A 17348-nucleotide genomic window follows, 5' to 3' on the forward strand; every position below is an offset into this window, starting at 1 on the left:
TATCCTTCAGGGGTCCTGGAACCAATCCTCCATGGATACCAAGGGAGGTTATACTCTATTACACATACCTAAGAAACAGAGTATCAATTCTAAAAAACTTCTGAAGCTACTGTTTTTGGGGGAGGAGGGAGAAAAGCAATCTTTCATAATACAATGAAAGAAATTTACAGCCAGGCATGGTGGCACACGCTTATAATCCCAGCATTTGGGAGGCTGAGACCGGAGAATCGCTGTTAGCAGCCAGCCTCAGCTACTAAGTGAGGCCCTCCACAACTCAGACCCTGTTTCAAAATAAAGAATAAAAGACAGAGCTGGAGATATAGCTCAGAGGTAGAACGCCCCTGGGTTCCATCCCCAGTACAGAGAGAGAGAGAGAGAGAGAGAGAGAGAGAGAGAGAGAGAGAGAGAGGAGAGGCGCACACACACAGACACAGAGACACAGACAGACAGACAGACGCAGGGAGAGAAAGAATTTACAAACCTCTGAATGTTCATCTCTTTCATCTATAAGTCTTTTTAGATGCAATGCCATATTTTTCAAGAGTGGTTCTATATCCTCCTGAGGCATATCTGTCACTTCCATCCATTGCAGATCAAACACATTTTCCTGATTATGGGTTACCTTTAAAAAGGCAAGCAAAATAAACTGTCAAAAAATGACTACTGCATAAATATTTCATTTTAGTACAATATTACTTAAAATATTGTCTCAGATAATAAAAAGCCAATATTATATCTATAAAAGTACATCTGAATAAAAACTAAAATTATTTTGAAGTAAATATGATATTTAAATGAATACTTTTTTTTTTCTTTTTTTTTTTTTCTTTTTTTTTTTCTTGCGGGTTTGGGGATGGAACCCAGGGGCATTTGACCTCTGAGCTACACCCTCTGCCCTATTTTTTATTCTTTGTTTTTGAAAGAGGGTCTCACTAAGTTGTGGAAGGCCTCCCTAAGTAGCTGAGGCTGTCCACAAACTGTGTTCCTCCAGTGCCTCCCGAATGCTGGGATTACAAATGTGCGCCACCACGCCTGGCTAATGAATACTCATTTTGAGTCAATAAAAAGCAATTCAAAACATTCCTATGGGAAAGTAATATTGATATATTTGACAATGCTTTTTAACAAAATCAACTGAACTTTTCTTTAGATAACTTTATGGTACTTGGATTCAAAAGCAAAAGGTTTTTAATCTTGTAGGACACAGGTTTTTGTACTTTATACTTGAATACGTAGGTCTTTGTAGACTGAAGGTGATATGGTCACAGAACCTTAGGATAAAGGACCTCAATATGACTCTCAATATAAAGATTTTTAAGAAGCCGGGTGTGGTGGTGCATACTTGCAATCCCAGTACTTGGGAGGCTGAGACAGAATGATCCAGGTTCACAGCTACATAGTGAGGCTCTCAGCAACTTAGTGAGACTCTGTCTTCAAATTAAAAATAAAAAATAAGGCTAGGGGCAGGGGAGCCTGGAGGTAGAAGGTACCATCAGTACATACATACATACATACATACATTATATACATACATACAGCACTTTTATTGGTCATTGTGAGATCCAAAGCGATACATTCATACATACACACACACATCACTTGGTGTATTTCCCTTGTGTATCCCACATGTTCCCTGACACTTCTCCATTCATGTTAGTGAGAATAGTAATGATACACATACAGACATTACATTATCTGAACTATTCCTCAAACATTATTTTTCACTTCTTCACATCCCTCCCCCAACCCCTTCCATTGGTCTACTATCTCTCAAGAAATAACTGCTTTAAAATAAATCAGATAACTTCAATTATTACACATTGAACATCATGCACTAAATTTAAATTTTTATATAGATGTTACAAATCACTAGTGTATTTAAATACAAGTAATATCTTCAATAAAATGTATGTCCATTAATTTAAAGAAAATCACTGGAGTTACATAATAAAATTATCATCTCACCTCTAGTCTCAAATTACAAGCAGTATTCACATTATGATGCTTCCGTTTACTATATGATTCTTTCTGTGCTAACAAAGACCTAACCTTCATTCATCAAAAAATACTTTCTCTTTAAGTCCTCACAGACAAAGGCAACAGTACATCTGTAGTTAGTACTGTGCCACAGATAAGATGATGCACTTAAGAAACTGTCTCTAAAGGGAAGACCATTTGTATAAAAGTAGGGTTCATTTATATTTCATTTTGATTTGCTCTTATTTATCCTATGACTTTTGAGCATTTCTGGAAATAAACATACTGCAGGCTTCATAAAAAGTATAAAAAATAATACAGGTCATTACCTCTTGAATATGTGCGGCAACTGCTGCTTTTGTATCAAAATCTAAACCTTGAATTCTTTCAATAAATTCTTCTTTCTTCTGACACTAAAATAAAATGAATAAGATAATCATTCATATATTGCAGGGTATTTTCCTTAAAATCTTGTTTATAACTAAAAACTCATCAGGCTTGGCTAGGTTTTGAACAGTACAATATTTGGTTTTACATTTCAACTGCCTCTCTCATATAATTACCTAATAGATAATAATTTAGAAATACTTATTTAAAAAAGTAAGGCGCTGAAAATCCATACTATTTTTATGCTGGAACATTCTAAAGTGGGAAACAATTATACAACCCATCTGAGGTCAGTACAATATTACTATGCTAACTTTACAGAGAAGTAAAGAATCAAGAACTTGTTTCAGGGAGGATAAGTTACTTGCCAAAAAACACAGTGAGTCAGTGGTAGAATTCGGAATACAGCCAAAACACTCAGTCAGTCCCTGGCTATGACCAAACAACACAGCCTTTCTTCTTGGAAAAAAAAATTTAAGCAGTTTTTACTTCAAGCTTACAATTCATTCTCACATCTTCATCCTATCAATCTTAATAAAAGAAGCTCACTTTTGTGGCCCAGTTCAACATTAATATAATAGATATTTGGTTTGTTTCTAACATAACAAAGTTAACAGGGACAAAATTTAAGCATGTATATATAAATATGTATGTAATCAAATAGAATAAAGGCAGCAATTCTTTATTGTGTAACTTTTTAAAAGCTTTATAATTAAATGCAAATAATCATTTTCCTTTCAGTAGATATTAAGTAACAATTTAACATTCATTTTAATCTGCCTCTCCCTACATCTCTCTTGCTGCAATCCAACTGCTAGTATGACTGTATTCTTGCAGCTACCAAATGAGAAGTGCATACAAAATAGACAGTATTGCCTTGTTGAGCTTAGATGCATCTCCTGGCCCAATTACTAAACTACCAGTAAAGACAATACACTCACAAAAAGAAAAACTGGCTCTTTGATCATTAAAAAAAACTCACAAAGCTCTAATTTATACTCTACTTATTTATTTTAATTATAATAATTTCTGTTACCATACAATTTAAATATTCACAACCAGTGCATAAAGCTTGACATTTTAAAAACCAAATTGAGGATGACATATTTAAAACTAAATTACCAAAAATGTAAAACTCCTACTTTTGAATAGGGAATTAGAGTTTTATGGGGAATGGACTGACAATTGAGTTTAAAAGCACTATTTTTTTAATCTAGTAAATATTTGACAGAACATGTGTGAACACATTTTCTTTTTGTACATTCACAGCATATATAATGTAACTTAGAATAACTCAAATTTCTTAGCACTTTCATAACTGTATCTGAGCTAATCCAAATATAAAATGGTAGGGTTGTTATAAAAAGTAATAACTTATATCACACAAAAGAAACCCCAAATTCAACTGTCTTTTGTATTTTTCTGCCTTCAGCTTAAACAAAAGAAATACACTTTCCTTTTATAAGCCCCCAGCCACTATTTCTTTACTCATACTATTTTTAGAAGCTTACCTTTTAGCCTATGTCCAACAAAAAACAATAAGAATTCTTTACTCTTACAATCCACAAAATTTAGCTGGTGGCACACTTGTAATTCCAGTACGGAGGATTGCAGGTTCATAGCTAGCCTCAGCAACATAGTAAGTCCCAATCTCAAAATAAAATAGGCCTGGGGAGTAGCTCAGTGGTAGAATGCCCCTGGGTCCAATTCCAAGTAAACACACACATCATAAAATTTCTACCCAATCTTACTTTTAATTCAAACTCTAAAAGTTTTAAGAATTCTAAAAATGTTTTATAAATAGGTTAAGCTTTCTTAAAGAATACAGTACAAATTTTATAGAATATTGAAAGACAGAAAAAAGAATGTCAAGATGGAATGAGAATAAGATTCAAACTTTAAAGTTGGATAATCAGACCAAATCTTCTATTACCAGCATTGTCTAATATGTAATCACTGGCTTCATGTGGTGGTGCTGAGTACTTGAAAAGTAACTAGTACAACTAAGAAACTGAAAATTTAGTGGCTACTGTGGCTCCAGAGCATAAAAATGTCTAGTATTAAAGTATATATATAAAGTTTCCACTGCACCTATAAAGACTGTGGAGAGCCAGGCGTGGTGACACACGCTTGTAATCCCAGCATTTGGGAGGCTGAGACAGGAGGATCGTGGTTCACAGGCAGTCTCAGCTACTTAAGTGAGGCACTCCATAACTTAATGAGACCCTGTTTCAAAATAAAGAATAAAAATTAGGGCAGGGGGTGTAGCTCGGAGGTCAAATGCCCCTGGGTTCTTTCCCCAGACCCGAAATAAAATAAAATAAAATAAAATAAAATAAAATAAAATAAAATAAAATAAAATAAAATAAAATAAAATAAGACTGGAAATTAGCCGGGCATGGTGGCACATGCTTGTAATCCTAGCGCTTGGGAGGCTGAGACAGGAGGACTGCACAGGTTCGAAGCCAGCCTCAGCTACTTAGTGGGGCTCTCAGCAACTTAGTGAGACCCTGTTTCCAAATGAAGTATAAAAAAAAAGGTCTGGAAGTATAGCCCAGAGATAGAAAAGCCCCTGGGTTCCACCCCAGTAACAATTAAGCTCTCTTTTATCTTTACATAAAATTCTCAGACTGTCATGGGCACTTAGATTACTTTTAACTGTGTTATAGTAATTGATTTCTAAGCCAGAATATTAGAAAATTGCATTAACCCTAAAGTTGCTGCCACCAGAGAGTTTAAGTAAGTTCTTAACACATTATTTCTCAAATTCCTTATATTTTCACTTGGTACTCTCAGTATTCTCTCACCTTAAAAAACACAGGTTTATGTTGAAAAACTAAGCCAAAGCAGAGGAAAGGGTGCCCACAAACAAGCTACGGAGTAAGAAAAATAAATAAAATCTCGTAAGAATAAGAGCACTAATAAAATTATAGTTCTAGCTGGGCACAGTGGTACATGCCTATACTCCCAGTACTTGGGAGGCTGAGATAAAAGATAACAGGTTAGCAGCCAGCCTCAGAAATTTAGCAGTCTACTATTTCAGAATAAAAAATAGATAAATTACACCAGGCATGGTGGTGCACACTTGTAATCCCCACGCTTGGGAGATGGAGACAGGAGGATCATGCAGGTTTGAAGTCAGCCTTGCTGGCTTAAGAGACCCTGTTTCCAAATAAAAATATAAAAAATAAGTCTGGGAGTGTAGCCCAGAGGTAGAAGGGTTTCCAGGAACCCCAGTACCACCAAAAATAATAATAATAATAATAATAATAAAAAAGATAAATCAAAAGGAATGGAAGTACACTCAGAGGTAGGATGACCCTGGAATCAATCTCCATCACAAAAAAAATTAAAAATCATAGTTCTAAACAAAGCACAGTCTTACCAAAGATCCAAATAAGCCACATATAATAGAACTAGAAAAAAGAAAATTCTCTTCTTAAAATATAATTATACATATAAGTGTACAGATATATATATACACACACACGAGCGCACACCAGGCATGGAATTACGCTTGTAATTCCAGTACTTGGGAGGCTGAGAGGTTCGAGGACAGGCTCAGCAAATAGTGAGACTCTCATCAACCTATCAGGGCTCTGTTTCAAAATAAAAATATTAAAAAATAGGGCTGGGGTTATAGCTTGGAGGTAGATTGCCTCTGGGGTTCAATCACCAGTACACCCTTCCCTCCATAATACAAAGAAAATAGCAAATGTTGGTGATAAGGTAGGAAAATTGGATCCCTAAGTATTGCTGGGGGGAATGTTAAATAGCAGCCACTATGGAAAATAGTATGGCAATTCCTTAAAAAATTAAAAAAATAATTACCATATACTCCAGTAATTCTACATCTGAGTAGATAGCCAAAAGAATAAAAGGAGGGACTCAAACATATTTGTATATAGATATCCATAGCAGCATTTACAAAAGCCAAAAAGTGAAAGTAACTCAAGTGTCTAATGACAGATAAATGAATGAACAGAAAGGTATATACATACAATGGGATATTACTCAGCCTTAAAAATGAACGCTATTATTGCCAGGCGTGGTGGCTCACACTTGTAATCCCCCCACTTGGGAGGCGGAGACAGGAGCATTGCGCTGGCTTGGAGCCAGCCTCGCTGGCTTAAGAGACCCTGTTTCCAGTCCGGGCCCCTGGCCCCGACCCTGGGCGGGTGGGCAGGCGCTGGCGGGGCACCCCTAGGCAACCCCCTCTCCACCGGGAAGGACCCTGTGGTCCAGGCCTCTGGCCCCAACACTGGGCGGGTAGGCAGGCGCTGGCGGTGCACCCTTCAGCGACTCCCTCTCCACTGGGAAGGACCCTGTGGTCCGTGCCTCTGGCCCCAACCATGGGGGGGTGGGCAGGCGCTGGCGGGGCACCCCTAGGTGACCCCCTCTCCACTGGGAAGGACCCTGTGGTCTGGGCCTCTGGCCCCCACCCTGGGCGGGTGGGCAGGGCATCCCTAGGCAACCCCCTCCCCACCCGGAAGGACCCTGTGGTCCGGTCCTCTGGCCCCGAACCTGGGCGGGTAGGCAGGCGCTGGCGGTGCACCCTTCGGCGACCCCCTCTACGTTGGGAAGGACCCTGTGGTCTGGGCGCCTGGCCCCGACCCTGGGCGGGTGGGCAGGCACTGGCGAGGCGCCCCTAGGCGACCCCCCTCTCCACTGGGAAGGACCCTGTGTTCCAGGCCTCTGGCCCCAACCCTGAGCGGGTGGGCAGGCGCTGGCAAGGGCACCCCTAGGCAAACCCCCTCTCCACCCGGAAGGACCCCGTGGTCTGGGCCCCTGGCGCCCCGACCCTGGGTGGGTGGGCAGGCGTTGGCGGGACACCCATAGGCAACCCCCTCCCCACCCAGAAGGACCCTGTGGTCCGGACCTCTGGCCCCGAACCTGGGCGGGTGGGCAGGCGCTAGTGGGGCACCTCTAGGCACCCCCTTTCCACCCGGAAGGACCCTGTAAAAAAGGAAAAGAAAAAAAAAAAAGGAAAATATCAGAGAGGGGTCAAGGAAGCCGTGGCGGATGCCAGGATACTGGAGATGCAGACAAAACTTATCCAAATAAACTGGAATTATTGGAAAAATTCCCCGCTAAGGAGGACCACTTCTTCTCTACATTGTTAAGAATCTTGGACATCACCTGTAAGGAGAGAGACTTTAGCGGAGACCAAGGAGAAAGGCGGTGCTGAAAGCGGTCTCCGTGTTGGCGGTAGAGACTTGTATTCAGGAGAAGCAGAAATCGGAGCCTACCAACCTTATTTTTTTTTACCGCCGCGCATGCTCAAGAACACTGGACAACATTCAGAGTGGGAAAAGAGCTTGGAAAAGATTTGAAATGGTGGAGGCAGCGGCAATGGCAGTGGCCAGTACTCAGGGGAGGCAGAGATCTGATGCATTACACCTGGAACCTTTGAAGTAATGACCCCAGAGGCAGAATGCTACCACCATGCACCCTCAAGAACGTGGGACAAATGGTTGGGCGAAGAGGGTGCTCAGATTAGAGCCTGCCGAGGGGTGAGGCTGGCGATGGACACCGCAAAGCTGGTATTAGAGCCTGTCATGAGGCAAGGCCGGTGCTGGAGCCTCCAAGGCTAGGATCGGAGCCTGCCGAGTGGTTAGGCTGGTGGTGGGGCCAGTGAACCTGGGATCAGATCATGCCATAAGGCAAGGCCGGTGCTACGGCCTTCGAGGCCGGGATCGGAGCCTGCCGAGGGGTTAGGCCAGTGCCGAGGCCAACAAGACCGGGATTGGAGCCTGCCGTGAGGCAAGGCTGGTACTGGGGCCTCTGAGGCCGGGATCAGAGCCTGCCGAGGGGTTAGGCCGGTGCCAGGGCCAATGGCCAACATCGGAGCCAGCTTTGAGGCAAGGAGCTACTCAGGCCTCCGAGGCCAGGATCAGAGACTGCCGAGGGGTAAGGCCAGTGCCAGGGCCAACGGCCGGCATCGGAGCCTTCCGTGAGGCAAGGCTGCTATTGAGGCCTCCAAGGCCGGGATCGGAGCCTGCCGAGGGCTTAGGCCGGTACGGGGGCCAGCGAGGCTGGGATCGGAGCCTGCCGTGAGGCAAGGCCGGTGCTGGAGCCTCTGAGGCCGGATTCAGAGCTTGCTGAGGTGTTAGGCCGGTGCTGGGGCCAGCGGCTGGCATCGGAGCCTTTCATGAGGCAAGGCCGCTATTGAGGCCTCCGAGGCCGGGATCGGAGCCTGCCATGAGGCAAGGCCGGTGCTGGGGCCTCCGAGGCCGGCATCAGAGCCTGCCGAGGGGTTAGGCTGGTGCCGGGGCCAACGGCCGGCATCGGAGCCTTCCGTGAAGCAAGGCCGCTATTGAGGCCTCTGAGGCCGGGATCGGAGCCTGCCAAGGGGTTAGTCCGGTGCTGAGGCCAGCAAGGCTGGGATCGGAGCCTGCTATGAGGCAAGGCCGGTGCTGGGGCCTCTGAGGCCAGGATTGGAGCCTGCCAAGGGGTCAGGCCGGTGCCAGGGCTAGCGTGGCCGGGATCAGAGCCTGCCATGAGGCAAGGCCAGTGCTGGGGCCTCCGAGGCCGGGATCAGAGCCTGCTGAGGGGTTAGGCCGGTGCCGGGGTCAGCGGCCGGCATTGGAGCCTTCCGTGAGGCAAGGCCGCTATTGAGGCCTCCAAGGCCAGGATCGGAGCCGGCCGAGGGGTTAGGCCGGTGCTGGGGCCAGCGAGGCTGGCATCGGAGCCTGCCGTGAGGCAAGGCCGGTACTGGGGCCTCCGAGGCCAGGATAAGAGCCTGCCGAGGGCTTAGGCCGGTGCTGGGAACAGCGAGGCTGGCATCGGAGCCTGCTGTGAGGCGAGGCTGGCATCGGAGCCTGCCGTGAGACAAGGCCGGTGCTGGGGCCTCCGAGGCTGGGATTGGAGCCAGTTGAGGTGTTAGGCCAGTGTCAGGGCCAGCGAGACCAGAATCGGGGCCTCCCATGAGGCAAGGCCGCTGCTTGAGCCAGCGAGGTCTGGATCAGTCCACCGGGTAGCCAGGCCAGTACTGGAGCCGTCAAGAGTGGGATCGGTATTTGCAACGTGGCATGCACAGAGAAATATCGCAGAAAACTAAAACCAGATGCTTCCCCTAATCAGCAATAACTAGGAGGAAAGGGGCAATAGGAAGTGGTCGAGCTATAGAAAGGGCCCTATAGTGAAGCAATTAAGGTGACCAATCAGAGGGTATGGAAAAGGGGAGGATGGAGCCTCTTTAAAAAGCAGGAGGAACATAAACATATGTATCAAAGTTAATAACCAAACAAGCATGGGATCGAGGGAGGGGGAGGGAATGGGATGGGAAATGGATGAGGGCTAATTGGATGATGTGTACTTGTATATCCTCTCAAGTCTTATATTCCAATGTGATGTATGATTACAATGCACCAATAAAAGTTAAAAAAGAGACCCTGTTTCCAAATAAAAAAATAGAAAATAGGCCTGGGAGTATATCCCGGAGATAGAAGGGCTTCCAGGAACCCCAGTACCACCAAAACAAAACAAAAAACAAAAAACAAAATTAATACAGTACAAAGTAAAATTGCAGTTGTCAATGGATGGGGCAAGATACTCTGTTATTGTTTAAAATGTACAGAGTTTCTGTTTCAGGAAATGAGAAAAGTTCCAAAGATGGTTGACAGTAATGGCTGCATAATAATGTGAAAACCAGTGAAATGTATACTAAAAAATGGCAAATTTCATGTTATATTTTACCACACTAAACATAATAAAAACTAAATAAAGTCAAAGTATTATCAACAAAATTCCCTCTTTAAATTTTCTACTTTTATGAAGCCAGGCATGGTGACGCACACTTGTAATCCCAGCATTTGGGAGGCTGAGACAGGAGATTGCAGTTCACAGACAGCCTCACCTACTTATTGAGGCTCTTTGCAACTCAGTGAGACCCTGTTTCAAAATAAAGAATAAAAAATAGGGTGAGGTGTAGTTCAGAGGTAGAATGCCCCTGGGTTCCATCCCCAGTACTGCAAATAAATAAATATAATAATAAATAAATATTCTTTTATGTATACTCAGAAAAAATAACAAATCCAGAAATATTTTATTTCTTCTCAAAGTAAAATGATGATAAAAGTTCTAAAATGCTAACTTTAACATGCTTTACAAACAACTGATGGGCAAATAATAGGTAATAGCTCTCACAATGAGTGAAATCAATTCATGATCAAATAATGTTAGAACTACTTCTGATAATGAATGAATATCAAAGTCAAAATTTTATTTTAACCACACCTGACAGTCAGTTACTTCAGCATTATCAAACCTAGCCAAATTCCAAAATAAGTAATATTTATGAATACTAAAAAGCAAGCACCAATATAAAATCCAAGCTCTGAAAAGGGTAAATTTTACACGGTCTCTGAACAAAGAAATTTCCCAACATCAAACATTGTAAAAATTCTCCTCCTATACAGAATGATTTTTTTTGTTTGTTTGTTTGGTGGTAGTACTGGGGTTCCTGGAAACCCTTCTACCTCCGGACTACACTCCTAGACACCTATTTTATATTTTTATTTGGAAACAGGGTCTCTTAAGCCAGCGAGGCTGGCTTCGAACCTGCACGATCCTCCTGTCTCTGCCTCCCAAGTGCAGGGATGACAAGTGTGTGCCACCACGCCCGGCTGCTTGAGAATCTTCCAACTGTATCTGGACTAACTGAAGAACTATACACCTGGGAAAATTCTTGTTGTTGCTCAGAACTGGTACTGTAACAGATGCAGTCCCAAGGGCTTTTAAGTAAAAAAAAAAAAAAATGTAAAAAGTAGTAATTCTGCTTGACTACAAAGACATAAAGTAGATCCAAAGACTCATCCAAATTTTCTTGATAAACTCAAATCACATCAAAAACCAAAGTCTAACAACCTTACCATTTCTTCATTTATATAAAAACTTTGAATGATGTTGATACAGTTGATAAGTCTTCAGTTTGTTTTCTAGTTGACCAATCTCATACTCTTTTGATATAAAAAATGGCTTGTATTTATTCTGTCTTTATTCTCAAATATAACGGACATTTTCAAAACAGTAACAAATGAGAAGGCATTAAATTAAAAAGCTTCTTTTTGTCTTGTATTGCTGGGGATTAAGCTGAGGTGTATTCTACCTCTGAGCTATTTTTTATTCTCCCAGCCCTATTTTTTTATTCTTTATTAGGAAACAGGATCTCCCTAAGTTGCGGAGGGCCTCATTGAATTGCTGAGCCTGGCCACAAACCTACAATCCTCCTGTCTCAGCCTCCTAAGTACTGGGATTACAGGGGTGCACTACCATGCTCAGCTCAACTAAGTTTCTATTCATCAAAGGAAATCATCAAGAGTCTACAGAGTTAGCCTACAGAATGGGACAAGACCTTTGCTAGCTACTCTTCTGATGGAGAATATCTTTACTATGCAAATTACTTATTAGACTCAACACACACACACACACACACACACACACACACACACCACTAATAATCCAATCAAGAAAGAGACAACTGAACTAACCAGACACTTCATAAAGAAACACAAATGGCCAATACATACATACATGAAAAAATTTTCATCATTAGCAATCAGGAAGATGCAAACTAAAACCACACTAATATTCCACCTAACTCCAATTAGAATGGCAATCATCAATTAAATCAAACAATAATACATGCTAGGGATGATGTGGGGAAATAGGAAGTCCACTACAATGTGGGTAGGAATGCAAATTAGTACAGCCCATATAGAGATGAGTGTGGAGATTCCTCAGAAAACTGGGAATAGATCCACCATGTTCAGTTATACCATGCCTGAGTATCTTTCCAAAGAGACTGAAATGAAAAAATTATAGTAATATATGCATATCCATGTTTATAACAGCACAAATCCACATTAGTCAAATTATAGAACCAACCTAAGTGTCCATTAACAAATGAATGGATTATAAAATTATAAGATATACACACAATGAAATTCTACTCAGCAATAAAGAAGAATAAAATTATGAGATTTTCAGGAAAATGGATGGACCTGGAAAACATTAAGTGAAATTAGCCAGTCACAGAAGGTGAAGGATCAAAATTCTATCATATGCTGACACTACGGAGTAACTGGAATATAAGAGGGACTTTACATAATAGAAGAGAAACTCCAGTGGAGCCAGGGAAGTGGTTTTAGAGAGGTTTAGGGAAAGAGAATTAATGAAGAAATCACTTCCACTGACATTATGTACATATGTGAGAATAGCAATCTCAATAATCTGTCTGGGGAAGGAGGGAGAGTGGGGAGGGAGCAGGGAAAAGCCCACCAGGTGCTGTGTGTATGTATGTCACCATCACTATGAAATGCATTATGATTAAGACTATAATGCACCAATAAAAGTATAAAATAGTATATATTACTCTACATTGATTTTTTTTTTTTTTTTTTTGGTGGTACTGGGGGTGGAACCCAGAGGCTTTTTACCTCCGGACTATACTCCCAGACCTTTTCATATTTTATTTGGAAACAGGGTCTCACTAAGTTACTGAGAACCTCACTAAGTGGCTGAGGCTGGCTTCGAACCTGTGTGATTCTCCTGTCTCAGCCTCCCAAGCGTGGGGATTACAAGCGTGCACTACCACTCCCAGCAGTCTTCATTGATTTTAAAACACTTTCCTAAAGTCATCCTCTCACATTTTGTTTACAAACTCTTCAGACTACTCTCAAAAAGTTTTAAGAAACAACAAAGTTAATTCTTCCCTTCAACCTTCAACTACTGTCCTATTTTTTGTAAAAATCTTATTTTCCTGTTTACAACATCACACCAATCCATACTTATATAAGTGTCCATTATGCCTTAATCTCTTATTCTACCCAAATATTCTTCCTCCCTTTTCAGTGACTATCTGAAATAAAACCTACCTTATTTTATTTGGTTTTATTTTATACTGGGAATTAACCTCAATAGCATTCTACCTCTGAGCCATACCTCCAGCCTTTTTTTATTTTGAAACAGGGTCTAAGTTGCTGAGGCTGGCCTCAAACCTGTGACAATCCTATCCTATTTCATCCACCACCCCCCAAGCACTGAGATTATAAGCATGTGCCAGCAAACCCAGCTTAGTACCTACCTAGTATCCCTGCATTATATGAATCTTAATTATATGAATCTATGGACAGATAACACTTATAGCAAAAATTAAGAATGCTTAACATCACTAGGAAACTTTCATTTATTTTTGTGATAATGGGGATTGAGCCCAGAAGCATTCTACCTCCAAGATATACCCCAGCCCTATTTTAATTTTGAAACAGAGTTTTACTAGGTTTATGAGAATCTCACTACTTGCTGAAGCTGTCCTTGAACCTGAATTCCTGTCTCAGTCCCCACGTCCTGGGATTACAGGTGAGCATCATTGTGCCTGGCTGAGAACCGTATTTTAATTACATGCCAACATTAAACTACTTTAAAGGGTAGACCTTAGAAGGCCAGATCTATTTACTTATTATTTTGCTTCAAGCAGCATTTAGTTTTATGCATACGCAAGAAGGAATATTTTATGCTATGTTACTTGATTTCTGAACAATACTTCATTAAGTAGCTTTAAGAAAAATGTCTATTCCACAGCTCTGCCTTACTTCAATAGTAAAATAATATATAAATAATTTTAAAACATGAATATCAGCTGGGCATGGTAATGCATGCTTGTAATTCCAGCATTTGGGAGGCTGAGACAGGAGGATTGTGGTTCACAAACAGCCTCAGCTACTTAGCAAGGCCCTTTGCAACTCAGTGAGACCCTGTTTCAAAATAAAGAATAAAAAATAGGGCTGAGGGTATAGCTCAGAGGTAGAATGTCCCTGGGTTCCATCCCCAGTACTGCAAAAAAGAATATCAACAATTACTCAAGGATAAAAATCTCTAAACCTGCACTGGTAGAAGTAGAAGAGTTTGAGTTAGTTAACTTGTCAAAATCTATATAGTTGGGAGGCTGAGACAGGAAGATCACAAATTCGAGACCAGCCTCAGCCACTTAGGCCATCTGCAACTTAAGTGAGACCCTATTTCAAAATAAAAAAATAAAATAGGGCTGGTGGCATAGCTTGGTGGTAGAATGCCCCTGGGTTCCATCCCAGTAACATACACACACACACACACACACACACACACACACACACACACACACACACACAAGCTAAACAGTCCGAGAAATAGTACTTTTATTTTCTAGCATCAAGGAATATTATGTGAGTTACAGAAAATAGCTGGCTCAAATTTTATATTCTTTTTTATTTGCTTTTAAATATATTAGGGTTTCTTTCATATTTGGAGGCTTTTCATCAACTATTCCTGAGATATCCTTGATTTTGCTCTATTCCCACTGTCAATTTTAGTAACTATGAGTAGCAACTAAGAAGCAACAAGCAATAACAACCAAATTTATGCTGCCACTGTTATCATCTGGATTTAAGTAACACTCACCAACAGAGGTTTTTTTTTTTTTTTTTTGGTACTAGGGATGGAACTCAGGGGTACTCTACCTCCAAACTACACTTCTGGGCCTATTTTTTTTTTTTTAACATCTTATTTTGAAAACAGTATCTAAGTTGCAGAAGCCTCACTAAGTAGCTGAGGCTGGCTGCAAACGTGTGATCATCCTGTCTCAGCCTCCCAAGTACTGGGATTATAAGCATGCACCACCACACCCACCTAGCAGAGGGTATGTTATAAAGCAAGTACAATATATAAGGGCTGGAAAGGAAGTGTTGTGTTTCTAACTCAGGATCTGATGACTAAGTTAGAACAGCAGTGACAGCAAACACCTATATATTTGATCAATTGTGAAGTAAACCCTTGCCCATTACACAGCATGGAACTTTAATAACATATGTTGTACAAGGCTACAGCTCCCACAGTGGTTACGAGTCTAGAAAGAGGAATATGAAGGACAATGGAGAGGGGCTTGTTAATGGGTGAGGCAAACAATTGGGTAGGAGGTATAACTCCTAATGTTTTATAGCACATAGAATAATTCTGGTAGACAACAACTGAGTATTTCAAAAAGCTAGTAGAAAGGATCTTGAATGCTCCCAACATAAAAAAATGATAATTGTCTTGAGGTGACAGATATGTCAATTACCCTGATGTGATCATTACACATTATAGTATACTTTAATGTCAGTTATTGTGCTTCATCATGCATGGTTTTTGTTGCTGAGAGCTACCTTGCCTATTCTGTTTTTTTGTTATTCCAAATAAATTTAAAAACCGATTTTTCTGTTTGTGAGAAATTACCTTGGTAATTTAATGGGTATTGCAGTGAATCATAGATCACTTTTGGAAGTATGGCCATTTTGATGATATTTATTCTGCCTATCCATGAACATGGAAGATCTTTCCCTCTTCTAAGGTCTTCTTCAATGTCTTTTTTTCAATGTTTTATAATTTTCTTTGTAGAGGTCTTTTACCTCCTTGGTTAAGTTTATTCCTAAGTATTTTATATTTTGTGGGATATCCTGAGTGGAAGTGTTTTCTAAATTTCTTTTTCAGTAGATTTATGGTTGGTATACAAAAAAGTTTCCAATTTTTTAAGATTGATTTTATATCCAGTCACTTTGCTGAATTTGTTGATCAGTTCTATATGCCTTTTGGTTGAGTTTGTTGGGTCTTCTTAGTATCATATCATCTGCAAAGAGTGAAAGTTTGAGTTCTTCTTTTCCTATTTGTACACCTTTGATTTCCTTTTCTTGCCTTATTGCTGTGGCTAAAGTACTATATTGAAAAGAAGTGGTGATATTGAACATCCTTGTCTTGTTCCTGTTTTTAGGGGAAATTCTTGAAGTTTTCCCCATTTAATATGATGTTGGCTGTGGGCCTATTGTAAATTGCCTCTATGATGTTGAAGTATGTTCCTTCTATTACAATTCTCTGCAGTGCTTTTAGCATAAATGGATGTTGGATTTTGTCAAATGCCTTTTCAGCATCTACTGAAATGACCATATGACGTTGTTTTTGGTTCTGTTTATGTGATAAATTACAATGGAGTGATTTTCATATGTTGAACCTGCCTTGCATCCCTGAGATGAACCCGACGTGGTCATGGTGTATGATTTGATATGGTTTTGAATCATGTTGCTAGTATTTTGTTTATATATATATTGAAATATCACATTGTACCACATAAATATGTATGATTTATATATCAATTTAAAAGATTATGGTGTGCACCACCACACGCAGCTGAGGAAGAAGTTATAGGTTATCAAAGATAACATTCTGAAGAAATTTTAAAGACTCACAGCCATTAAAAGCTTCATAATAGAGCCAGGTGTGGTGGCACATGTTTGTAATCCCAACATTTGGGAGGCTGAGACAAAAGGATCATGGTTCAAGGAGAGCCACAGCTACTTAATGAAGCGAAGCCCTTTGCAATTCAGTGAGACCCTGTTTCAAAATAAAGAATAAAAAATAGGGCTGAGGGTATAGCTCAGAGGTAGAATGCCCCTGGGTTCTATTCCCAGTACTATAAAAAAAAAGCCTCATAATAGGAAAAAAGAAACCTAAAATTTTAAAATATGACTATAATAATCTATTTAACCAAATTTTGAAATGATTTTCTTCAACATAATCTCCTTAAGAGGTTATATATTTTGAAGATATTTTCTAACATAAACTTTGAAAACCAATAGCCTATCCTTAAGTCTTTCAGAAACTAGAGACTCAAGCCGGGTGTGGTGGTGCACGCTTGTAATCCCAGATTTTGGGAGGCCGAGACAGGAGGATCTCACAGGTTCAAAGCCAGCCTCAGCTACTTAGCGAGACTCTCAGCAACTTAGTGAGACCCTATTTCCAAATAATATATAAAATAAGTCTGAGAGTATAGCCCAGAGGTAGAAGACCCCTGGGTTCTATCCCCAGTACTGCAAAAAACAAACAAACAAATAAACAAACTAGAGACTCAAGCTAAGCCAGGTGTGGTGGTCCAGACTTGTAATTCCAGTACTAGGGCGGCTAAGATAGTATGGCAG

The 17348-nt window shown here is 40.8% G+C and overlaps 1 protein-coding gene across 5 annotated transcripts in view; it reads right to left on the reverse strand.

The window, feature by feature from the left end:
- Positions 1 to 17348, reverse strand: part of CCDC88A (coiled-coil domain containing 88A) — a gene marked incomplete at both ends in the record, with an annotated part of 155010 nt that overhangs the window by 114585 nt on the left and 23077 nt on the right. For all 5 annotated transcript variants that reach the window (XM_080712084.1, XM_080712082.1, XM_080712083.1 and 2 more), the window contains 2 exons: positions 482 to 622; positions 2307 to 2390. In XM_080712084.1, coding sequence (XP_080568210.1) covers positions 482 to 622; positions 2307 to 2390 — 225 coding nt within the window. The remainder of the gene's footprint in view (positions 1 to 481; positions 623 to 2306; positions 2391 to 17348) is intronic.

Source organism: Muscardinus avellanarius, assembly GCF_963383645.1.
Source record: "Muscardinus avellanarius genome assembly, chromosome: 15".
NCBI lineage: Eukaryota > Metazoa > Chordata > Mammalia > Rodentia > Gliridae > Muscardinus > Muscardinus avellanarius.